The sequence below is a fragment of the Equus quagga genome, chromosome 12, assembly GCF_021613505.1.
Source record: "Equus quagga isolate Etosha38 chromosome 12, UCLA_HA_Equagga_1.0, whole genome shotgun sequence".
Taxonomy (NCBI): Eukaryota; Metazoa; Chordata; class Mammalia; order Perissodactyla; family Equidae; genus Equus; species Equus quagga.
Genome location: NC_060278.1, coordinates 44,610,339 through 44,635,404, shown reverse-complemented (window position 1 = coordinate 44,635,404; position 25,066 = coordinate 44,610,339). Strand labels below are relative to the sequence as shown.

Here is a 25,066-nt window from a genome sequence, read left to right as displayed (position 1 = left end):
ACAAGAGACACTTAGCCAGCCTACAGAAGGGACACTGCTCAGAAACCCCCTCGTGAACTTGGTGAGAGTGAGGAGGAGAAGGAAGGAAGAAAAAACCCTGGAGGGGTGGGGAGAGGGAGGGAGCTAACACAGAGTAGGGAAGCCAACCTGAGCAAACACAGCAGCCTGAGTGTTCCCAGGGCTAGAATGCTCAGAAGATCCATTCCTAGGGGTGGTCCCCCCATATCCCCCTGGCAGGCCCCCTGGCTCCCTATGTCTTCCCACATTTTCTGCCTCTGCCTCACATTCTTCTTGGGCCAGATGGGTTTGCTGCAGGGGCACCCGCAGTGCCTGGATTATGGGCCCCCCTTCAAGCCTCCCCTGCATCTCCAGTTTTGCTCTGACTATGAGTCCTTCGGCTGCTGTGACCAGCGTAAGGACCACCGCATCGCTGCCCGGTACCAGGACATCATGGACTACTTCGATCTGAAGGGCCACGAGCTGTGTGGCCGTTACATTAAAGACATTCTTTGCCAGGTAAGCCTGAGCATAAAAAATAACCCTGTGGGGAAGTGAGGGAGCTGGCTTAGAAAAGTGCCTCCCAGGTGCAGCAGATCGGGATGCTGGGCTAGATTGTGGGTCCTGGGGGGACGGCTCTTTGGGCACCCAGCCCTTTAGAAGCTCACCTGTGGCTGCCTCACCATAGAGCTTTGGGCTCTGGACAGGCACATGGAGGCGAGGTGCTGAGTTGCGTTTCCACTGGTTTCCCATAGCTCTTCGCCTGGGTTCTGCTGGCTCTGCTGCTTTCTCAGACCCGGGGAGAATGACATGAGTGTTCCTCGTGGAGCTCTCCGAGCAGCCGTGGTCTAGGTGCTCTCTGCAGTGCTCCCAGAGCTGGGCACAGCACGCACCTGTGTTGTTTACAGAGTGCGTGGAGGGAGCGGTGGCATCTGCCGAGCTCCAGTCCTCCTCTGGGTCACTTGTCCCAGGGGGTCTCTGGTGTGATGATGGTGGTGGCAGGGGTTGGGGGGCTCTTCCCAGCATTCGGAGCTGGACCGGGAGAGCATCAGGCCGCGGAGTGGCAGTGACTCACAGAGGTTCTGCTTCTGGCTCTCCACCAGCCAAAACCCACATCCCTGGCAGGCGTCACCTCAGTTGAGCTCAGCCTGAAGCCATGCCATGTGCGGGCTGCACACACGGCCTTTGTGGGCAGAGGGGTTCAGGGGTGCAAGGAAGAGTCAGCACTGGAGAGCTGATGAAAGCGGTTGCCATGGGGAGGAGAGCTCTAACGATGTGTTGGGGGAGACACAGGAGGTCCAGGCAGACCTTTGATCTGGGACCCTCCTGGGCATGTCAGCGCGGTTACTTGGCTTTCCTGCTGCCACGATTCGGGAGCGCTCTGGCCATCCCAACTCCCCATGCAGGGAATACAGCAGAGCCTGGCACAGAGGCTGGCCACCCGGGTGACATGGCCCCAGGCTGTACTCTCTCACCTCGGGCACCATTCTGTCACCTCGGGCACCACCCCTGGCCATTTGCTGGAGAATTAACTCTGGGATAAACATTTGGGCAGCAGCTGGGCTCCTATGAGCAACACTGAGACTATTAATTTCTGAACTATTCCCTGGTAAAAACGTCTCCTCTCTCCCTCTCTCCTCCCTCCCCCTTTCCCTGTTCCGTGAGGTTTCAGAAAGCCCAATTCCGCAGCTCTCCTATTTTAGGGATTCGAGAAATCAGCATAATCTACATGTGTCTGTTTATTAAAATTTACAAAGCCCTCCCTCTCTGTTCCCCTATGCATGTTCCCAGCAATGATTCTGCAGGCAGTTATTGTCACCCCCATTTTCCTGATGAGGAATCAGGAGTTCTAAAGGACTTGTCCAAGGTCAGTGCCGGGGCGTAAATGCGGAGGCTCCAAGTCTTGTGCCGTTTTGATCACACCTGCCAAAGTAGAGTCATAACAGCACTGGCCCATTCCCTTAATGGCACTCTGACCTCAGGCGAGCCTCAGCTCCATTAGAACAGAGCCTTTGGGCATATTGCTCACTGCGTCCCCGTCCCTGGAGCAGAGAACAGTGCCTGCTGCAGAGTGGATGCTCTCCCTGAGCCTCAGCTTTCTGAGAGAAGTGACAGTTACTGAGCTAATTAGGTAGAAGCAACTGTGCAAACTCTAAATTGCTGCATCAGCGTGTGCCACGGTGGTGGTGATTTTCCACAGCCCCCTTGTGTTCCCTGGTATTTCATGCTTATTTCTGTCTTCCTCCCTCTCCTCTTCCCCCTCCCCAGGAATGGACAGAATCAATGAGGTGAGACTCAGAGTGGCTCAGCAGCTCTGACAGGTATCCTAAACTGAAACAGACAGCCCAGGGAGGGACGCTGAGAATCTCTGGGCTCTTGCTTCCCCTCTTCCCTGCTCTGCCATCTGCAATCAGAGTTGCGATAGGAGAGACCAGGGAACTCAAATACGTCTGAGAAATGGTTCAGGTCCCTTTGTTAAGTGATGCTGGGAGAGATGTCAGTGATCAAAAGGGGGTCCTGGGCCAATGGACCCTGTTCTATTCCACAGCCCCAAGCTCTACCCTAAAACCAGCTTTTCTTCCTTTCCTAATCTCAGTTGCTTCTGTCTTCCATTACTATTGGGAGTTGATTGTCTACCTCCAATATTCTATTTTCCTCCTAAAAAATGCTATAGTTCAGGAAGATCTGAGTAGTGGATACTGCTTCTGGCACGCAGTCCTTTTATGTTGGTGTAAAGAGCAGCAGAGTGACCCTATAGTCATAATTCAAGTTTGTGTCACTCCCAGCATGGCACTTTGTATATACTAAACACTTAAATATTTTAAATAAATAAGTGAAGAAATTACCAGATGCCTAATCTCTGAGAGTGATGCATCGTGGGTCTGTTTTGATAATTTTTATTTTTAAATTGTAAAATATTTCAGACATATAGAGAAGCGCAGAAAATTAAATAATTAACACTATGTAGCCAACACTCAGATTTAATAAGTGTGAAAACTTTGCCGGATTCCTTCAGATTTCTATAAAGAAATAAAATCTTACAGATGCAGCATTTACGATAAAGGGAAAATTGGAGAAATTTGGTACCTACTATCTCTTAAAAAAATTCATTGTTTAAGAAAACTTTATGTGTCAAGAACTAAGTTAAAATGCTAGATAGAGCTGTATAGTGAATATGAGAGATTTCCCCCTACCCCTTTCTGCCTTCCTGGGTAGAAAATTTGGGTCCCAGAAAAGAGCTTTACCAGCAGTCAGCAAGGGAAACTTCAGAATCCTGATTCTGTCCTAGACCATTTTTCCTTCTGCCTGCTCAAAACTTGGGACCAGTCCCATTGTGGCCAGGCTGACTACTGAGAGTGAAACTCCTTTTCTTTTCTAGGAGTGCTCACCCTATGCAGCCCACCTCTACGACGCAGAGAACCCTCGGACGCCCCTCCGCAATCTTCCTGGCCTCTGCTCTGACTACTGCTCTGCATTCCACTCCAACTGCCACTCCGCCATCTCCCTGTTGACCAATGACCGTCGCCTCCAGGAGTCCCATGAAAAGAATGGTGCCCACTTCTGCCACCTCCTCAACCTTCCTGACAAGGACTATTGCTTCCCTAACATCCTGAGGAATGACCATCTCAATCGCAACCTGGGTTTGGTGACTGAGGACCGTCAGGGCTGCATGCAGCTCTGCCTGACTGAAGTGGCCAATGGGCTCAAGAACCCCGTTTCTATGGTCCATGCTGGGGATGGCACTCATCGCTTCTTCGTGGCTGAGCAGGTGGGGGTGGTGTGGGTCTATCTGCCTGATGGGAGTCGTCTGGAACAACCCTTCCTGGACCTCAAGAGCATTGTGTTGACCACGCCATGGATTGGGGATGAGAGAGGCTTCTTGGGGCTGGCTTTTCATCCCAGATTCCGCCGGAACCGCAAGTTCTATATTTATTATTCGTGCCTGAGCAAGAAGAAGGTAGAAAAGATCCGGATTAGTGAGATGAAGGTTTCTCGGGCTGATCCCAACAAAGCTGACCCAAAATCAGAGAGGTGAGCCATACCCATGAGAATCTGCATCTCTGTACTGTGCTCCAAAATAATGCCAATCAGGTCTTCTGGAATGATGTAGGGGGAACTTTCCTGGTTTTAGAGCCATCAGCTTATAATGTTGACCAAAGAGTCATTGTTGATTAATGAGGACAGCCAAGTTAACCTCTTGAGTCAAGAGTCTTCTCAGGGTATAGCCTTCACTTACAGTTACCTAATTAGACCCATGCTTGCTTGTTTTTACAGAAGGTAAGCAAAAGCCAGTGGCCACAAGGGTTTGAGAAACGATTATAGATAATATCAATGTACTAACAAAAGAGCTACCTCTGATTATTGCATGGCCATTAGATCCTAGGACCTTTACCTTGAACGTGGGAATTCTCATCCTCCAAGGAAGCTGTGCACAAGGCCATCAAGCTGTTGGTGCACGGTCAGAAGAAGGACGCAGTTCATGACCCCAAGTTCATGCTCTTTCCACTCTACCATTCTGCCTTTTTTCCCTCTTCTCCTCTCTGTCTTGTCTCTCTTTTCCCATGTAGACAAGTTGGAGGATTGAAAAGAGCGTGAAGAACTGATATAGACCAACTCCTGCTAGTTAGCTCAAAGGAAGGGACGAGAGTTCTGGTAGAGCAGAGAGTAAGGCCAAACCCCAGAAAAGGATGATTGTTATCCTGGTTGTGTCTACAGCTCATGAAGTCATGATATGAAAGAAAAAAGTGAAGCAGTCGTACTAGGAAACAAGGAGGTCTCAGAGCCCCAAAGATACTGCTTTGTGATTCTTGGAAACTGAAGCAGGTCCTGGCTGACTTGGCCGTCATTTCTGGAGGTCTCAGGAGGATGCAGCTTCAGATAATATTAAAGCCTCATGCACGGTTTCTTTTTCCTTCCAGGGTCATCTTGGAGATAGAAGAACCAGCCTCAAATCATAATGGTGGACAACTTCTCTTTGGTCTGGATGGCTATATGTACATATTCACTGGGGATGGAGGACAGGCTGGGGATCCCTTCGGCAAGTTTGGAAATGCTCAGAACAAGTAAGCTGGATGGAGGCTGGGCCCCTGCCCTTTAGGGTGAGCCCCTGGTGCAACGTTGTTGCTGAGATGGAGTCTGCAGAGGGTCCCACTCAAATCACTTAGTGTGTGGTGTAGCCCCCTCTGCTGAGACAAATGGGAGTAATGCTTGGTTTTCTGTCCTATACATTTCAGGCTGTGTGTTTTGGTGACTAATATTACGGATGCTCAATGTAGCTCTCACAGGGCTATGTAGAGACGACACCTACACCTAGAATGTTTATATATATTAACAGGACATTATTTACCTTTCCGAGATCTGACCATCCAATTCAATTCAACTCAACAAGATTATTGAGCACTGTGTTCCAGGCACTGTGCCAGGCCCTGGAAACACGTGAGAAATTAGTTAATAACAGCTAATATGTATGGGATGCTTCCTGTGTGTCAGTTGCTGTCCTAAATGCCTTATGTGTATTCCAGACTGCAATTCTAACAACTTACAAGGGCAAGAATTTTTGTGTATTTTGTTAATTGATGTATCCACAGCAGCTAGAATAGTGCCTGGCACGGGGAGTCCCTTCCTAAAAATGTGTGGGATGAATGAATCCTATGAAGTGTAGGTATTAGGATAGCCATTTTAGAGGCAAGAAAACAGAGGCAGAGAGGAGTAGAGTCACTTGTCCAAGTTCACACAGCAAGTGAGTGGCAGAACCAGAATTCAAACTCAGACAATCTGGCGTGGAGCCCAGTGAGGCTGTCCCGCCCACTCAGGCTGTGCTGCATAGATAAAGGTCACGTGTCCCTTCCACCCTTTGCATGCAGCAAGCACTTGGCTCCCATTATCTCTAGTAATAAAAATATTAAAGTTGATAATAATAAAGAGCTAACATTTGTCAAATGCCTACTGTGCGTCAAGAATTGCATTACATGCTGCCTACACAATAACTCGTTTAACCTTTACATCACAACCACACTGCAAGGTAGTGTTACTCTGCCCTGCTTTACAAAGGAGGAAACTGAGGCCCAGAGACCACAGTCATTGGCAGAGCCTCTCAAAAGCCTCCGTTCTTTCTACTGACCACATTGCTGTATGAGGAAGACTAGAACCAGCCGCTTTAAAAAATTCATAGTATTGGGGGCCAGCCCCGTGACACAGCGGTGCTGCCTCTCGGCAGCCCAGGGTTCGCCGGTTCAGATCCCAGGTGCGTACATGGTACCGCTTGGCAAGCCATGCTGTGGTAGGCGTCCCACATATAAAGTAGAGGAAGATGGGCATGGATGTTAGCTCAGGGCCAGTTTTCCTCAGCAAAAAGAGGAGGATTGGCAGTAGTTAGCTCAGGGCTAATCTTCCTCAAAAAAAAAAATTCATAGTATTAGACTAAACCATCCCCTTGTAAAAAAAATTGAAGTTTTAACTTGCTCAGGATCACACGGGTCAGAACTGCATCAAACTTTTGCCTAGGATGATCTCTTTGAGCCAAAAATTGAGAAGTCTTGACATCTTGTATATATATATGCATATATCGTGTGTGTGTGTATACATATATACATACACATCCATATGTACATATATGTATATCATGTCTCCCCATGTGATTCGTGGCAGTTTCTTGAGATCAACTATCAGTAGGCTCTCGTGGGCAGTCTCCTCCAGTCCTGTGCTGTTTTATTTTATTTTCCTTAGAATACTTGACATGAGATCTACCCTCTTAAAAAATCTTAAGTGCACAATCCAATATTGTTCAGTATAGGGACAACGTTGTGCAGCAGATCTCTAGAACTTAGCTTGCATGGCAATGGCCAACAGGTACGTGAAAAGATGCTCAATGTCACTCATCATCAGGGAAATGCAAATCAAAACCACAATGAGATATCGCCTCACACCTGTTAGGATGGTTATTACCAAACAAACCCCCAAAGGCACCAAGAATTGGCAGGATGAGGAGAAATTTGAACCTTTGTATACTGTCGGTGGGAATGCAAAATGGTGCAGCTGCTAGGGAAAACAGTATGGAGACGCTTCACAAAATTAAGAATAGGACCAGCATAGGGTCCAGCATTTCCACTTCTGGTGATTTACCCCGTGCTTGTTGCCTGGCCTTCTTTCTTGCAGGAGTTCCCTCCTGGGAAAAGTGTTAAGGATCGATGTGAATAGGGTGGGCTCTGACGGCAAGCGGTACAGAGTTCCTCTGGACAACCCGTTCGTTTCTGAGCCAGGGGCCCACCCCGCCGTCTATGCCTATGGGATCCGAAACATGTGGCGCTGTGCCGTGGACCGAGGGGACCCCACCACGCGCCAGGGCCGAGGCCGGATGTTCTGTGGGGATGTGGGACAGAACAGGTTTGAAGAAGTGGACATCATTGTTAAAGGCGGGAACTATGGCTGGAGGGCCAAGGAAGGGTTTGAATGTTACGACAGAAAACTTTGTCATAATGTCTCTTTGGGTAAGTAAGAAGCTCTCTGGGTGATTTCTTGAATGAGTTAAGTGGGTTGGAGGTGGAGGTGGGGGGATACAATGTGGGAGAGTCCTACTCTGTGGGTGTTTAAGTGCTTTTGTTTGTATCCTGTGCGACAGTGCTTCTCAGGATGGTCCTCCAGCCACTGGGACCCAGAACGCCTTGGGCAATTCTTGTTAACCTAATGGATTTGAATCTTGGGTGGATTAGGGCAGCAGGATTGACCTAGGAATCTATATTTTAAATAAACTACCCACGTGATTTTTAGGCATGCTATTTTAAGAACCGCTGGCAGAGGAAAATTGGTGGCTGTATGTTTTTATTTATTTCCCAATTGGGATAGCCCACTGAAATGATATTCCATATGCAGTCAAGAAATAGCATAATCCCTAAACATCAATAATCAAGGTATGCTTTAGGAACTCCACTTGCCTTAAAATTCCAATTTTCTCACTTTATCACCTTTGCTTAGAGTTTTTTGTCCTCTAAATTACAAAGTAGTTTTACAGAGCCTCACAATACTCCACATCCTTAAACTGGAGTATGTGCTGTTTAAACCTAGGGGAAAAATTTAGGTGTGTGGATTTCCAGGTCGCTGACTTACAGATGGGAGAATTTTTGCTTTCCTCTCTGCTGGCAGAGGCCAGGCAAATGGGAAGCTCACAAATATTATGGTTGGTCTGTTGAGAAAAATAAATGATTTTTACTCATGATTCACTTGGCTGCCTGTCCTGCCAAGACCAAGAGAGAAAATGTTCTCCACTCAATCAGGCAACTACATTAAAAAGGCCCCTTCTTCCTCCTTGAAGTTCCCAATTTTCAGCCACGACATTTGCTCTTTCTTTGTTCCTGGACAGATGACATTCTGCCAATTTATGCTTATGGCCACACGGTGGGGAAGTCAGTCACTGGAGGTTATGTCTACCGTGGGTGTGAATCCCCAAACCTCAATGGCCTCTACATCTTTGGGGACTTCATGAGTGGGTAAGGAAAGATTGATTTCCCCTGTCTCTTTTTGATTTCAATGTTTTTATTGAGGTGTAGGTTACATATGGTGAAATGCAATCTCTTAAGAGCAGAGTTAGATGAAGTTTTACAAATGTATACCCTCATATTGCCACCCACCATATCAAGAGGCAGAACACTTTCATCACTCTAGAAGGTTCCTTCTTGCCTATTGCCTGGCAATACAACCCCTTTCTTATACACGCATGCACACACACACTCACACTAGCCAGAGATAACCATTCTCATCACAGGTTAGTTTTGCTTCTAGGACTTCATGTAAATGAAATTATATAGTATATACTCTGTATTGTGTATGGCTTCTTTCATTCAATAACATCTGTGAAATTCATCAAGGTTGTCCCATGTATACAACATATAGTTTGTCTTCTTTTTTGATCCACTCTGACGATCTCTGTCTTTTAACTGGTGCATTTAGATCATTGACATTCAAAGTGATTATTGATATAGTTGGATTAATATCCACCATATTCATTACTGTTTTCTATTTGTTGACATTGTTCTTTGTTCCTGTTTTTGTCTTCCACTCTTTTTCTGCCTTTTGTGGATTTAATTGAGCATTTTATATGATTCTCTTTTCTCCCCTTTCTTAGCATATGAGTTATACTACTTGAAAAAAAATTTTTTTTCGTGGTTGCCCTAGAGTTTGTAATATACATTTATAACTAATATAAGTCCACTTTCAAATAACATTATACCACTTCATGGGCATTGTGTGTCTTTTAATAACAAAATAATCCTACTTCCTCCCTCCTGTTTCTTGTATCATTATTGTCATTCAGTTCACTTATATATAAGCATACATAAATATATATAGTATGTAATAATTATATATAATATAATATATAATAAATATATAATTATCAATATAATATATGATAATTACTAATATAATATATTATATAATAATGCTATTATATTATATACATATCAAATACATTGTTGCTATTATTATATCCAACAAACTGTTAGCTGTTAGATCAATTAAGACTAAGAAAAATAAAAGTTTTAATTTTATCTTCACTTACTCCTTCTTTGATGCTCTTCCTTTCTTTATGTAGATTCAAGTTTCCGACCTATATCATTTTCTTTCTCTATAAAGAGCTTCTTTTAACATTTCTTGCAAGGCAGAGGTACTGGCAGAAAATTCCCTCAAGTTTGTTTATCTGAGAAAGTCTTTATTTCTCCTTCATTTGTGAAGTATAATTTCACCAGGCACAGGATTTTAGGTTTGTGTTTTTTTTCTCTCAACACTTTAAATATTTCACTCCACACTCTTCTCGCTCACATGGTTTCTGAGGATAAGTCTGATTTAATGCTTATCTTTGCTCCTCTATACGTAAAGTTCTTTTTCCTCTGGCTTCTTTTGAGATTTTTCTTCTTTATCTTTGATTTTCTGTAGTTTGACTATGATATGCTTGTGTGTAGTTTTTAAAGCATTTATCCTGTTTGGTGTTCTCTGAGTTTCCTGGATCTGTGATTTGCTATCTGACATTAAATTGGGCAAATTCTCAGTAATTATTGTTTAAAATATTTCCTCTGTTCTTTTCTCTTTTTCTCCTCCTTTTGATGTTCCAATTATACTTACGTTACACCTTTTGTAGTTGTCTCACAGTTCTTGGGTGTTTTGGTGTTTTTCTTTCCAGTCCTTTTTTCTCTTTGCTTTTCAGTTTTGGAAGTTTCTATTGAGATATCCTCAAGCTCAGAGATTCTTTATTCAGCCATGTCCAATCTACTAATAATCCCACCAAAGGCATCCTTCATTTCTGTTACAGGGTTTTTGACCTCTAGCATTTCTTTTTTTTTAAGATTTTATTATTTTTTTCCTTTTCCTCCCCAAAGCCCCCCCGGTACATAGTTGTATATCCTTAGTTGTGGGTTCTTCTAGTTGTGGCATGTGGGACGCCACCTCAGCATGGTTTGATGAGCAGTGCCACGTCCGCGCCCAGGATTCGAACCGACAAAACACTGGGCTGCCTGCTGTGGAGCGCACGAACTTAACCACTTGGCCACGGGACCAGCCCCTCTAGCATTTCTTTTTGGTTCTTTCTTAGAATATGCATCTCTCCTCTTACATTGCTCATCTGTTCCTTCATGCTGTCTACTTTATCCATTAGAGCCCTTAGCATATTAATCATAGTTGTTTTAAATTCCCAGTCTGATAATTCCAATATCTGTGCCGTGTCTGAGTTAGGTTGTGATGCTTGCTCTGTCTCTTCAAACTGTGTTTTTGCCTTTCAGTATGCCTTGTAATTTTTTCTTGATTGTCAGACATCATGTACTGGGTAAGAGGAACTACTGTGCTTGAGGCTTTAGTAACATGCTGGTGAAGTGTAGGGGCAGAGGCAGTGTCCTATAGTCCTATGATTAGGTCTCAGTCTTTTAGTGAGCCTGTGCTACTGGACTGTGAGCTTCACAAGTGTTTTTCAGTTGTTCTCCCCTGACCCATGCACACTTAAGTGGGGCAGGATGGCTTGATTGGGCTGGAGTTGGGTAGTTCCCTTTTCCAAGGCTCTGATGAAATCCCAGCATGTTAGTCTTTAGTTAAATAGTTTCTACTGAGGGCAGATGCTTGTTAAGAAGAACAGAAAGTGCTGGTGTATTCCAAAATGGTTCTTTTTCCCCTCCCCCTGAGGGAAGCAAGAGGGGATTTTTCTCTGATAATTACTATGAGAACCTGGTCCAGCTCCAGGAGGGAAAAGTCACAGAAGTGTGAGGACCCCTGTGACTGGCCACCCCTGGAGTTTTTAACTCTCAGACTTGTCCACACGGAGCTTCCAGCAATTTGCCAATTACAGTTTAGGTTTTCCAACCATGGCACGGATTTCTGTGTCACTTTATGCTTGTGGGTTTCTGTAAGTTGTGATTCTCTGTATCTGCCTGTCTGTCTGTCTGTCCAATTTTGGGGGCAGTGGTTTGCCCTGTGTTCTCACTTCCCTTACAGATCTAAGAAGAGCTGTTGACTTTTCGGTTTGAAGTGGTAAGCTTCTTACATGCTGGACTGGAAACCAGAAGTTCTCTGAAATTTTCCTTATGGAGACTTTTAACTACAAATTCAACTTCTTTAATAGATGTAGTCTATTCAGCTTCTTTCTTTCTGAGTGAGCCTTGATAGTCTGTGCCTTTCAAGGAATTTGTCCAGTTTATGTAAGTTGTCAAATTTATTGGCATCAAGTTGTTCATAATATTCCCTTATTATCCTTTACCAACTTGGAAACTATAGCGATGCCACTTTTCTTATTGCAGATATTGTCTTCTCTCTCTCTTTTTTTTCTGATCAGTTTGGCTAGAAGTTTATCAATTTTATTGATCTTGTCAAAAACCAGCTTTTGGATTCATTGACTTTTTTCCATCATTTTTCTGTTTTCTATTTGATTGATCTACACTGTTTTTCTTTCCTTCTTCTTGCTTTGAGTTTAATTTGCTCTTCTATTTCTAGTTTCTCAAGATGAAAGCTGGGGGGACTGATTTGAGACCTGTCGTCTTTTCTAATATGCATGTTTGGTGTTATAAATTTCCCCTCAAGCACTGCTTTAACAACATCCCATAGCTTTTGATATATTGTGTTTTCATTTTCATTTAGCTAAAAAATTTTCTGATTTCCCTTTTGATTTCTTTGTCCCATGAGTTATTTTGAAGTGTGTTATTTAGTTTCCAAATATCTGAAGATTTCCGAAGATCTTTCTGCCATTGATTTCTAATTTAGTTTGACTATGGTCTCAAAACATACTGGATATGATTTGGGAGACTATCCTGGATTATCTAGGTGGGTCCTAAATCTAATCACAAGTATCTTTAGAAGAAGGAGGTAAGAAGGAAATTTGAAGACAGAAGAAATAGAGGGCAATGTGACAATGGAAGCAGTCAGAGGAAAGGCAATGTGATATGGGACCATGAGCCAAGAAATGAGGACAGCCTCCAGAAGCTGGAAAAAGCAAGGAAATGGGTTCTCCTCTAGAGCCTCTGAATGGGAGCACAGCCCTGCCAATACCTTGATTTTGACCTAGTGAAACCCATTTCAAAATTTTGACCTCCAAAACTGTAAGAGAATAAATGCATGTTGTGGCTTTAATGCATTAAAGTGGCAATGAGAAACGAATACAACCATTCCCAATACCCTTCATTCCTTTGTTTAGACACATATTTCCTTCTGATATCATTTTTCTTCTGCTTGAAGAACTTCTTTTAACATTTTTTGAAAAATGAGTTTACTGGTGTTGAATTCTTTCCACACTGGCATCTTTATTTTCTCTGCATTTTTTCTTTTTTGTGAGGAAGATTTGCCCTGAACTAACATCTGTTGCCAATCTTCCTCTTTTTTGCTGAGAAAGATTTTCCCTGAACTAACATGTTTTGCCAATCTTCCACTTTCTGTATGTGAGCCGCTGTCACAGCATGGCCACTGACAGTCGAGTGATGTAGGTCCATGCCCAGGAACTGAACCCAGGCCACTGAAGCAGAGTGTGCTGAACTTAACCACTAGGCCACTGCAGCTGGCTCTTCCCTTCATTTGTGAAAGATATTTTTGCGGGATATAGAAGTCTCTGTTGACATGTTCTTTCTTTAATTCTTTAAAAGCATTGTTCACTACCTTCTGCTTTGCATCATTTCCAATGAGAAGTCTACTGTCATCCTTATATTTGTTCCTCCATATTTAATGGGCCATTTTTCCTCTGTCTACTTTTATGATTTGCTCTTTGTCATTGGTTTTGTGCAACTTCATTATCATATACTGTGGTGTAGTTATATTCATATTTCTTGTTCTTGGATTTGGTTGCACCTATTGGATCTGTAAGTTTATCACTTTCATCAAATCTGGAATATTTTTGCGGGTTATTTTTCCAAATATTTCTTCTGTTTCCCAACTCCCTCTCTCTTCTCTCATTTGGATACTCCAGTTGCATGTATATTGGGCCACTTAAAGTTTTCCCCCAGCTCACTGATGATTATTCATGTTTAAAATTTTTTTCTCTGTGCTTCATTTTGGATAGTCTATTGTTATGTCTTCACTTCATGAATCTTTTCTTCTGCAATATCTAATCTGCCATTCATTCATCCAGTGTGTATTTTTTTTTTAAATTTCAGATATATTTTTCATGCCTAGAAACTTGATTTGGGTCCTTTTTTATATCTCCCATGTCTCTACTTAACTTTTTGAACATGCATAATACAGTAATAATCCCTGTTTTAATGTTCTTGTCTGCTGATTTTAACATCTATGTCAATTCTGTGTCAGTTTTGATTAATTGATTTTTCTTTTTATTATGGGCTATATTTTCCTCCTTCTGTACCTGCCTAGTAATTTTTTATTGGATTCCAGACATTGTGAATTTGACTTTGTGGGTGCCAAATATCTTTGAATTCCTATAAATATTGTTGAGCTTTGTTCTGGGACACAATTAAGTTACTTGGAGATGATCTCATCTTTTGAGTCTTGCTGTTAATATTTGTTATGCAGGACCAATGCGATGCTTATTCTAGAGCTATCTATTCCTCAATATTGAGGCAAGACTTTCCTGAGAACTCCGCCACTGCCCTGTAAATTATACTTACAGTATTCCTGACCCTGAGTAAATGCCAGGTAGGTTTCTTTCTCACTCTTTCCTTTGTTTCAGTAGTTTCCTCACATATGTCTGCTGTGAAGTATGCCGATGGATGCTTGAGGGGGACACTTTGCAGATCTTGGGAGTCCCTTCTCTGTGCAGCTCTCTTCTCTCAAATATCTGCCCTGCAGACTCTTCCTGCATTGGTCTTCCTGGATTCTCATGTGTGTCTTTTCAACTCAAGGAGTCTGCTAGGCTCTGTCTGTGTTTTCCCTCCCTGAGCTAGAGACTCCCTCACGGTAGTAAGCTGGGACAGTTGTGGGGCTCACCTTGTTTACTTCCCATCTCTTAGGGAACATGGTCCTCCATTGTCTGGTCTCCAGTGTCTTTTAGACCACCACCATTCTATTTTGTCTAAGTTTTTGACTGTTTAAGGTGGGGTGGTAAATCCAATCCCTGTCACCCCATCTTAGTTAAAAAGGATGTTGATATTTTTATGCTGCACTTCTTGGTTACACAGGTGGGGTAGAGTTAGCAATTGGCTAGTTCCTTTATCATCACTTGTTAGATCTTTGGGATTTAATTGAAGCATATTTATTAGAATCATCTGGGGTTGGGCATCCCTGTTTCCATAAAATGTTTCAGGTGACACCTCGGGTTTGCCCAACTTCCTTTCCCTTTTCTTCTAAAAACCCGTTTTAGTTCAGAAAGATGACAGAAGGATATGAAGCATCTATCTGCTTCTACAGAGACATTATAATAATAATAGTTATTGGTTTTTTTTTGAGCCCACATTCTATGCCAGGCACATTGGTGATATATTTATGTGTATTATTTTATTTAACCTTCACAACTCTCTCCCATGGTAAATTCTATTACCATTCTGCATTTTACAGATGAGAAAACTGAGGCTTAGGGATGTTGAGAAACTAGCCAAAGGTCGCACAACTAATAAAAATTACATTCGTCTTTTTTAGTGGTGCAACTTACGCAGGGTACCAAACTCTTCCTATAATAGAAAATGCACTTCCCCTCTGGGGCAGGTGGGTGACTGAGGCTCTGGAGTAGCTTTTTTGATTCTTGGGAGAAGCTAGTTATTGATCTCCTGTGGGAGACCCAGTCCTAGTACTCAAGGACCCCCTGATTCTAGGAAGAAAAATATCCCCCAAGGTGGAAAGATGGATTCCTAAAATATAAGGTTTTACTTTTCATCTAGTCGACTTATGGCTTTGCAGGAAGATAGAAAAACCAAGAAATGGAAGAAACAGGACATTTGCCTGGGCAGCACCAAGGCCTGCGCCTTCCCAGGGCTGATCAGCACCTACAGCAAGTTCATCATCTCCTTTGCCGAAGACGAAGCAGGTAACAAATGTACCAAGTTACTCTATTTCTGCTTCCTGGAACTTAGGTAACCTCAGGGATTGGGAACTGAACATTTCTTATAATTATTATTACTATTTTTGTTATTGTTATTTAAATAGCAACTGCCACTTCTATTTTCACTATCATTTAGTCACTTTGTTTAAGGTATTGGATGCTGTTCTAAGTACTTTCCATTTTTTATCTTATTTAGTAATCACAACAGCCCATGATGTAATTATTATGCTCGTTTCACCAATGAGGAAACAGATTGAATATGCCAACCTGCCTTTCTTGGTTTTGCTGCTCACCTCACTGTGCAGGACAGATCAAAGTTTACACTTGGGTCTTTTCAATCCTTTGGCACGTGCCCCCTCCTTCCTGATTTTATTCTAGTCTGCAATTACAGGAACGTACACAGGGCCAATAGCTGGGCAGACCAAATGAACGGTGGGTGTTTATCCTGCTGGTGTCGCTTGAGAGAGAGCACCTCTGAAGATCAGCCACTGGCTGGGCTGGGCTCTTTCCTGCCCTGCCAAGGGTGTGTGAGGCAACAGCTGTGAATGAACAAGAGAGACTTTCTTTCCTGAGAGATCTGAGGAAAGGGCAGCTCGCTAGGTGGAAGGCTACTCACTAGACAGATTAGGCATATGTTAAAGCTATCACGTCCCGGGTGGGACAGAGCAGGACTGAGCGAGATTTTATCACACTTCTCAGAGCGGAGCAAAGAAAGGCATGTGTGCATATATGTGAGAGAGAGAGACTCAACTCTAATAAATTTCCCCAAGTTTTATAATCAGAAAATGGATTTTTAATTTCAGCTTTACACAAGTTATGTTTTTGAAAGCTAAAATGTTATTTTGTTTTACATAAGTGTGGACAGGGCCTGCCATCTTTTCGGTATTCGGCTCTGCATCTAGCCATGCTTGGAGGCAGGAAGAGAATAAACTGATCTCTCAGGGTCCCTTCCAGACCTAGGCTTCTCTATAAGTGTAAACTGGAACTTTGAAGATTTTCTAAAGGTTTGGTTTCTTTCTACTCTGAGCCATGGGGGAGACCTTTGAGTGGGACATAAAGCAATCCAGTTGGCTCCTGGACCCTTTCCTCTCAGCCAGCTTATGAGTACACAGTTTGAGATGACTATTTTAGAGGAGCAGAGGATATTTTGGAAAATTGGAGTGTTCTTAATAGAGAAAAGTCTCTGTGATTTCCAAATCGGAAGTCCAAACACGTAAAAAAGGAGAGAAACCACAGGCTGGCAGGGTGATGCTCCGTGCAAAGTGGATGATCTGAGAGCCACAGGCCTGGTGGGGTCTCTCCTTTGCTGGAGCCCCTGGAGCCTGGCACCCCAAGGAGGCTGGAGCCTCCCAGAAGCAGGCCTGCCCAGGGCCCCTGGGCTGCTGCTGTGGCCTGCTTCTTTTCAGGAGGCCCCAGAAACCCTGGCTTTGTTCGTTTGCTTTTTTTGTGCCTGTGGGCTTCTCACAGGAGAAAACAGGCAGTTTTTGAATACCAGTCATCTGGCAAACAAAACTAAGTGTCCTTGGCTGAATGGTGTGGAGTGGACCTGCCAAGGTGTTCCTATGCCACCCGCTGCCCAAGATCAGCCCTGAAGCCGGGGAGGCTGTTCCCAAGGCAAGTTATTTTCTTCCAGAGTTGCTTGCTTCTGTGTTTTTGCACAGAGTGGTTCAGATTTTCTGCTTGTGTCATAGTCTTTCCCACTCACAGACATATTTAGATCTGAGTATGATTTCATTATTTTATTACCAGTCACCAGCTTTAGATAAGTCATTTTTAATTGCACCAGAGAGCTCTGCCCCCACTCTGGCTGCACTTCATTTCCTGAGTTCTTCTAGCCGACAGCTGGTGTCAATAAATGACTGCGGAGTGAGTGGCGGGTGTGGGGCTGCCCATCGCTGGGTTCTGGTGGGTTGGATTTCTGAATGTCAGTCACTGAAGCACATTCTCAAGAGGGCCGCTCGAAGTAAATTCACCTTGCGTGCATTTTGTTTTACATGGCAGATGATAGTTTTCTGATGCGTGTGTTTTTTTTGCCCTAAAATATATTTTAAAAAATGTCACTTGGACCCGACAGATGAAATTCATTTTTGGCATTGTTTTCCCCTAAAAATCCAATGGGACGTCTACGGCATGTTTAGGACGTACAGTTTACATAACTGTAGGCGTGTGTAGGGAATATACAGCAAGGCAGGGTTTTCAATTCTCCTTTCAGACCAGGAATTCTTTGCCTGGTTTGGAGGGGTCCCTGGATGAGGGCGACCGTAACACATGCAGACACTTGGCATACACCTCATTTATCTAATGGTAGAAGCAGCTTGGATGGTGCCTGGGGTTTCCAATCAGAGGGGCTAACTGGCTCTAGAGTAGGGTGTATCCTAACTCCTCAGACCCCCTACTAGGGGAAGATTATAAATATAATTTGTCAGGATACCATAGTCTCCCCTTATCCACGGTCCAAAAATATTAAATGGAAAATTCCAGAAATAGTTTATAAGTTTAAATTGCGTGCCATTCTGAGAAACGTGATAAAATCTCACACAGTCTCACTCCATCCTGCCTAGGACATGAATCGCCCCTTTGTCCAGGGAGCCACACCGTGTACACTACCCGCCCCTTAGTCAGTAGCCGTCTAGGTTATCAGATCGACTGTCGTGGTACCCCAGTGCTTGTGTTCAGGTAACCCTTATTTCCCTTAATAACGGCCCCAAGGTGCAAGAGGAGTGATGCTGGCAATTCAGATGTGCCAAAGAGAAGCCAGAAAGTGCTTCCTTTAAGTGAAAAGGTGAAAGTTCTCGATTTAATAAGGAAAGAAAAAAAATTGTATGCTGAGGTTGCTAAGATCTAGGGGAAGTTTTACTACAGTATATTGTTATAATTGTTCTACTTTATCATTAGTCATTGTTGTTAATCTCTTACTGTGCCTCGTTATAAATTAAACGTTGTCATAGGTATGTATGTATAGGAAAAAGCATAGTATATATAGCGTTCAGTACTGTCGGCGGTTTCAGGCATCCACTGGGGGTCTTGGAACATATCCCCCATGGATAAGGGGGGCTACTGTCCACAAAACCAGCGTTCATTAGGCAGCTGTCACTCTGTGTGTGGGGCTGTGCAAAGACCTCGGGCCTCACACTCAGCACGAGACCGGCGTTGATCACCGTCCTCTGCAAATTCAAGGAAGAAGATGGTTTAAATAACCCAGAGATGTCTAGAGCTCTAGGCTTCTCCCATTTGCAGTTTGGTGGACATCTCCTTCCAGAAAGTTGGGAGAGAGCGTGTGTAAAGCACACAGCAGCAAGTGAATTAAATTCAGCGCAATGGCACAAACATTGCCCCAGGTTCACAAAACCGTTAGTCACAGCCCTGGCCCTTAAGGAGCAGAGAGATAAGGAAGTACGAGTAACTGCCAATTACCGAACGCTTTCTAACTGAAGACCTAAGAATCATGTGAATATTATTATCCTCATTTTACAAATGAATAAATAACACGAGGGTTACACAGGGGGAGAGGTTGCCCGGGACACACAGGCAGGAACTGGTGTTATCAGAATTCAACTGAGATTTACCTAAACTCTGAAGCTGGGCTCATAAGGCCTATACAAGACCGTCCCTCACAGGTAACTGCGAAATGAGGTGGAATGAGGTAGTTACTGTGAGAAGGAATGAGGTTTTCTGGAGTTCGCACAGGAGGAGCAAATGGGAGGAAACAGAAGCCCCTTCTAAAAAGATGAAGGAGACAGAAGGTAGAGGTGGTTTCTGGGGGGTGTGGAGAAGACCAAGGGGAGAGACTGAAGAGTAGGGAGGGTTGTGGGAACTAAGGAACCCCAGGACTGAAGAAGGTGGAAATCTAGGAGAGTTGGGGGGCTTTGGGGGAGGGCGGAGGAACTAACGGACTAAAGAAGGGGCAGTAGAATGTGACTAATCGATGGGCCTCAGCCAGTAGATGGCCATTTCAGGGGTTCACAGAGAATCCTTATCAGTAGTAAAGGGTTGAGGAAGGAAATGGAGGTTCATTGAGGTGAAGTTTCTGAGAGCAAAGAGATGATAAAGGAGAAGCCCGTTGGGTTCAACGAACATCAACAGAAACGTACTTCTGCTGGGCCACGCTCTGAGCCAGTCTTTGGGGGCTCAAACATGGACCTTCTCCAGGAGCTCACAGTCCAGTGAAGGCCTAGCTGTCAATCAGGATTTAGGGTTCCCTTCCTGGGGCTCACTCCATTTCAGGGCTGTAACCGCATGTGGGTGATTTTTGTGTATCCAGCTCCGTGCCACATGTCCTGTTACTGACTGCCTGTGTCTCTTTTCTCAGGGGAGCTCTATTTCCTGGCCACCTCTTACCCAAGTGCCTTCGCCCCACACGGATCTATTTACAAGTTTGTTGACCCATCAAGGTGAGATTTGGTCTCATTTTCTTCTCAGGTGCATATTTATCAGTCCTTATCTCCATGGCAGGTCATAAAAACAGTCCTCACCCCCCAAGAATTGCCAGAAATTGTCAATGAAGCCAATCTTCACTTTAGTTGAAAAGCAGATTGGGGAAAAAAAAAAAAATGTGTGAGACAATGCCTCTATAGGAATTATGGAAGATTTGGGAAATGGTCTCCTTGTGGTTGGAAACGAGGATCTTGGGCCTTTTCAGGATGACTAGTCTGGACCTGTGGCTCCTGTTTTTGTTTTTTTAATATGCTTCTGGAAACTTCTGTCTGGGATCCTCTGACAATGGTGTACACCTCTGACCAGCTGAGTAAATATTGCAGCCTTATCCCGTGGGTTTGGTCAATGTCTCAGGGTCTTTGGCAAATATCTTAAAGTGTCAGGTTTCTCAGGGTCTCCATCCGACCCTTTCTGGAATTGAGTGGCCATATTTATTCAATTGGTGGACTATGCTGTTTCCTTCTGCTTCTTTGCCGACCTCTCTCAGAGCCTAACCAACCTCCAAATGATCAGGCCAAAGCCACAATACTGGGAAGCTTCCCATTTGTGAGGCTGTTGAGTGTGTGGTCCGTCCCTGCGCCTGGGACGTGAGGCAGCATACTCATCTGGAGGGCTCTGGGCAGTGCACTGGGTTTATCTCAAAGCCAGAAATTCTCTCCACGAATCCGCCTGAAGATAGACCCATGGAGGAAGACTTCCCTGTGAAGCTTACATTATGCATATCTGGGTTCAGAAGACATTGGGTGAACAGGTCCAGCGGCTGTTCAGGGCTCAGGAGCCAGGCCCAGCTCAGCTCCCTTTGGCAACAGGGCTCTCAGTTTCAGTGTTCTCAGAAACTCCTGGAAGAGCCTCAGTGCCTGAGGCTGCGCCCGGGGTGCTCTCCTGAGAGCTGGTGCAGGACTGCCCAGGGGTGAAGCAGGTACTGGGTTGTCCCCACTACTGGGTCTGATCCGTGCATGTCTCCTGTGCTTAGGGGTGGAGCAAACCCAGGGTCTTAACGCGCTTCAAGCGGCTGATAATGCCCGGGTGGGGGTTCTGCTCTTTCCACGAAGTTTCCTGTATGAATTTCTTTTCCTTTCCTTTGACAGTTTCCTGATTTAGTTGGGGGATAATTTAGCCCCCTCTATCACAAGAGCAGCCATGAGAGGTCACTCATAAAGCATCCGTAAAGCCTGTTTCTCACTGAGGTCATCCTTCTGCATTCACCTTTCTTTCAAGTTGACCTGGATTGAGTTCTCTGTGGACCAGGCTCTGTGTTAGGTGCTGTACATGCAGGCTCTCATTTAACACTGACAGCATCCCAGTGAGGCAGGTCAGACCCTCAACCTACAAATGAGGTGACTGAGCCCAGATCACTTAAATCACTTGCCCGAGGAACAGCCAGTAAGAGGGGGCCGAGGATAGGAACTCAGTTCTGTTTGTGGGTCAAAGTCATTTCAGCTCCTCCCGTTCAGTTTGGTTATAATTACATTGAATTGTACAGACTTCCTTTAAGCTTTTGTAGCAGTGGACCCAGATTCTGCTCTGCCTGTTTATTCAGCCCGTCTCTGCACTAAACGCACCCACCCCAGCATTCTGAGGAGCAGTGGATTTATGTATGAGTTTTCCCCTTCCATCTTTTCCTCCAGCTCTTCCTTTAGATTCACAGACCCTGGAGCCTGGGTTTGAATCTTGGCTTTGCCACCAACGAGCTGTGTGACCTTGTGTCTCTTTCTTAACCTTTGTGTGCCTCAGTTTCTCCTCTGTAAAATGAGGATAACAATAGCACCCACCTCACAGGGTTATTGCGAAGATTCAGTGAATTATATTTATAAAGCGTTAGTACAGTACCTAAGCGCTATAAAAGTGTTCGTTAAATAAATAAAATTACTTTTTTTTCACCCAGGATGGGGGTGATGGCAACGAGAGACAGAGTTGGAGCAAGGCAGAGGAGGTGGCAGTGGGGACTGGTGGGGAAGTTCCAGCTCTGCTCTGAATAGTGGGAGCACTCCTGGTCTCCAAGTTCCCTTTATTTTGGAAGATGCGCCCAAGGGACAGCAGTTTGAGAATTAGTATACTACTAGGCAGAGGGGCTGGCATTACATAAGTACATAATTAAGGGGCTGTGCCTTGAGTTCTTGAAGGGATTCTCTTGAAAGGGAATCACCACCACCACCATCATCATCATCATATCATCATCATCATCATCATCATATCATCATCATCACCATCATATCATCATCATCATCATCGTATCATCATCATCATCATATCATCATCATCACCATCATATCATCATCATCACCATCATATCATCATCACCACCATCATATCATCATCATCATCATTGTATCATCATCATCATTATATCATTGTCATCATCATTGTATCATCATATGATGATGATGATGATCATCCTCTCTGGAGTACTTGTTTTGTGCTGGGCACTTTCCCAAGTGTTTTTTTTCTTAAATCTCATTAAAACATTTGTTTAAAGCAATTTATCAGTCACTTCTGGTGTGCCAAGTACACAGCTCTCATTTAGTCTTCACCACCTCCCTGCAAGCACGTGTACTATTATGTTTTCTATTTTATAGATGCAGGAATGGAAACTTAGCAAGGTTTACTTGCCCATGGACCCCAGGATTTGAATCCAGTTCTATCAGTCACCCTGCCCATACCCCTAACCCCCTCACGATCCTGTCTGCCAAGGGCCTGCCGTGTCCCTGTGATGTCCGTGCCCTTCCTCCTCTCCATCTGAGCTCATCGCATATTTCCTGCTACATCTCTCCCACCCCATGGATAACGGAGGGCTGAATGCAATTCTGGCAAATGTATGCCTTCGGGTGACCTTGATTTCCTGGTTCCATCTTGAGGGTCTTGTGTCCTCACTTTTCCTATCTGTTTTCAGGCGAGCACCGCCAGGCAAGTGCAAGTACAAGCCGGTGCCGGTGAATACCAAGAGCAAGCGGGTCCAGTTCAGGCCGCTCGCCAGTGAGTCCACCTCTGTCTTAGGCTCAGGCCTCGGTGTGGAGACGCGGGCCCAGTGCCCTCAGCAAACCCGCTAGGATACCCCCGGTGGGAGGTGTTCGTTTCTTACCTGAGGCTTACCCTCTGCACGAGCACTGTAACTCGTGCCTCGGTCTGCACTTCTCTGCACGCAGAGCGAGTGGGGGCACCCTGCTTCCACGGTGACCTGCTGTCCTCTATTCACTCATTCAGTCCACTATCATGTGCTCCTTCATGCAGTTGGATCATTCATTTAGTACAGACTTTGCAGCAGTGGCTGTGCTGAATCTTGGGGATGCAGCAGGGAATCTGACCTGTAGGAGTTCAGAGTCAAAGAGAGACAGGCGGGTACTGCGGCAAATAAAGAAACAAATATGCCTCCACAGTTCTGGTCTGGAAGGATGTCTGGGGGCCTGGGAAGGCCCCTAGAGTGAGGACTTCTTCCTCAGGGTAGGGTGGGAGTCAGGAGAGACTTACAGAGGCGGGTACTCTCTTAAGGGGGCTATTCCAGAGTTACGACTCACTGGAGTGACCCGATTAAAAAAGTAATATTTAGATCAAGACCAGAAAGGGAATTAAAAAATATTAATTTCAAAGGAATTTATATCAAAGAACCCTCATGCAGTCATAGGTTTCCTGGATGGTGCTTTAATTAGAGGTACAGGATTTCTATTTCTCACTAATTAAATGCTTGTTTCCCAGAGACGGTCTTGGACTTACTAAAGGAGCAATCAGAGAAAGCTGCTAGAAGATTCTCCAATGCAACTTCAGCATCCCGTCCAGACCGGGCCTCACCTCGGAAAGGCTCCTCCAGGAAGCCGGCTTCTCCCACAAGAAGCAGGAAGATGTTTCCAGGGCCTGGTGCAAAGAAGAGAGCCAGAGTGTGGTCCCCAGGCCCCCAGGGGAAGAGGAAGAAGAGCGAGAAGCCCCGCAGTGGCAGGCTGAGCCAGTCGGCCCAGCGCAGGCGAGCTGGCAGAAGTGTCCCTTGGCCATTTCTGTCAAGGTGGCCAACCAGGGGACGTGCGAGGGGAGGACCACCCCGCCCCGTGGAAGCTGCGGCTGCTGAAGCGGGACCTTAGATGTGTGGGAAGCCGGGGTGGAGGCGGGGGCTGCCGGAGAGAACTTGGCTTAGGGCTGCTGTGGTTGTCCTCTCCCGGGCTATCTTGCTATCTCAACGGATGCTCTTTGTCTGCTTCTGCGGGGAGACCAAACCCCACGTGGCCAGGGCACCTGGCTGATTGTATGCACTAGTCTGTAAACCTGCACGTCTCTATTTTGTTTTGTAAATGCCTATGACCTAAGGGAATAAATCAACTCTTGCTCAAATGGACACATCTCCTTTGATCTCCTGGATGTTTGTCTGGCATTAAGAAATCTGGCGTGCCTCACCGGTTTGCCTAACAACCGTAGTTTGCTCTTATGCGTCATCCTGTGTCTAAGAGGAGGCCTGTAGTGACAGGGTTCCAAGGAAAGTCCCTCTTTCCTGGTCATCTCCTTTGCCCCAGGCTGAATAAGGGCAGGTTCTGTCCCTCCAGGGCCCACTATTTTGCCCTGGCAAATAGCAAGTTAAATGTATTTACATTTCAAGTACCTGTTATGTGCCAAGTTTATACACGTTATCTGAAACCTCAAACCCTTGCTTCTTACGTGTAGCCACATAACCTCTGTTGAAGAGGAGGCAAGCGAGGCCTTTCGAGGACAGCGACTTGCCCTTGACCACGGCAGCAAGGGAACAGGGAAACGGAGCTAGACTTGAACGAATGGCCTTGTCAATCTCCTGTGCACCTGCCTCCCTCGAGGGCCCTCGAGGGGGGTTTGGTGGCTTTTAACCAGGTATCTGAGGAAGGAAAGAGCTAAGAGAGGAAATGATCCATGTCTTCAAGAAGTTCTCCACATCCCGCATAGCATCCAGAACAGGGTAGGCAACTTGATTTAAGGAGAACAAAAGCATAAAATGCCACGGTTGTAAGGACTTTTAGGGGTCATGTGATCTCTGCTTTAGTACGGTGGGACATGCCCTGGACAGATTCTTCAGACTTCCAAAGAAACCGACTCTATTTGTTTCTTTAGCCATCTCCATATGTAGGGTACCCTAACCTAACTGGATCTCAATCCATCAAACCTCTCTTCGATTCTTCTTCTCTTGTTTTGTGTTGATGAAAGATGCAAAACACCGCTCATCATTTTCTGAAGACTGGTTTT

General features: G+C 44.9%; 1 protein-coding gene and 1 long non-coding RNA gene across 2 annotated transcripts; one reads left to right on the top strand and one right to left on the bottom strand.

Moving 5' to 3' along the window:
• HHIPL2 (HHIP like 2) lies at positions 1 to 24,179 on the top strand. The gene is made up of 9 exons (XM_046678187.1): positions 1 to 516; positions 3,377 to 4,029; positions 4,917 to 5,060; positions 7,153 to 7,484; positions 8,354 to 8,480; positions 15,282 to 15,427; positions 19,752 to 19,833; positions 22,767 to 22,849; positions 23,567 to 24,179. The coding sequence occupies exons 1-9, from the start codon at positions 187 to 189 to the stop codon at positions 23,941 to 23,943; spliced, it is 2,274 nt and encodes a 757-aa protein (XP_046534143.1). The 5' UTR covers positions 1 to 186; the 3' UTR covers positions 23,944 to 24,179.
• On the bottom strand, positions 3,808 to 23,795 carry LOC124248316 (uncharacterized). Its single transcript, XR_006890973.1, has 3 exons — positions 23,660 to 23,795; positions 22,956 to 23,178; positions 3,808 to 3,940 (listed from the first exon to the last, which is right to left on the bottom strand). It is a non-coding gene; the product is annotated as an uncharacterized LOC124248316 (long non-coding RNA).
• Positions 24,180 to 25,066: the final 887 nt, after the last annotated feature.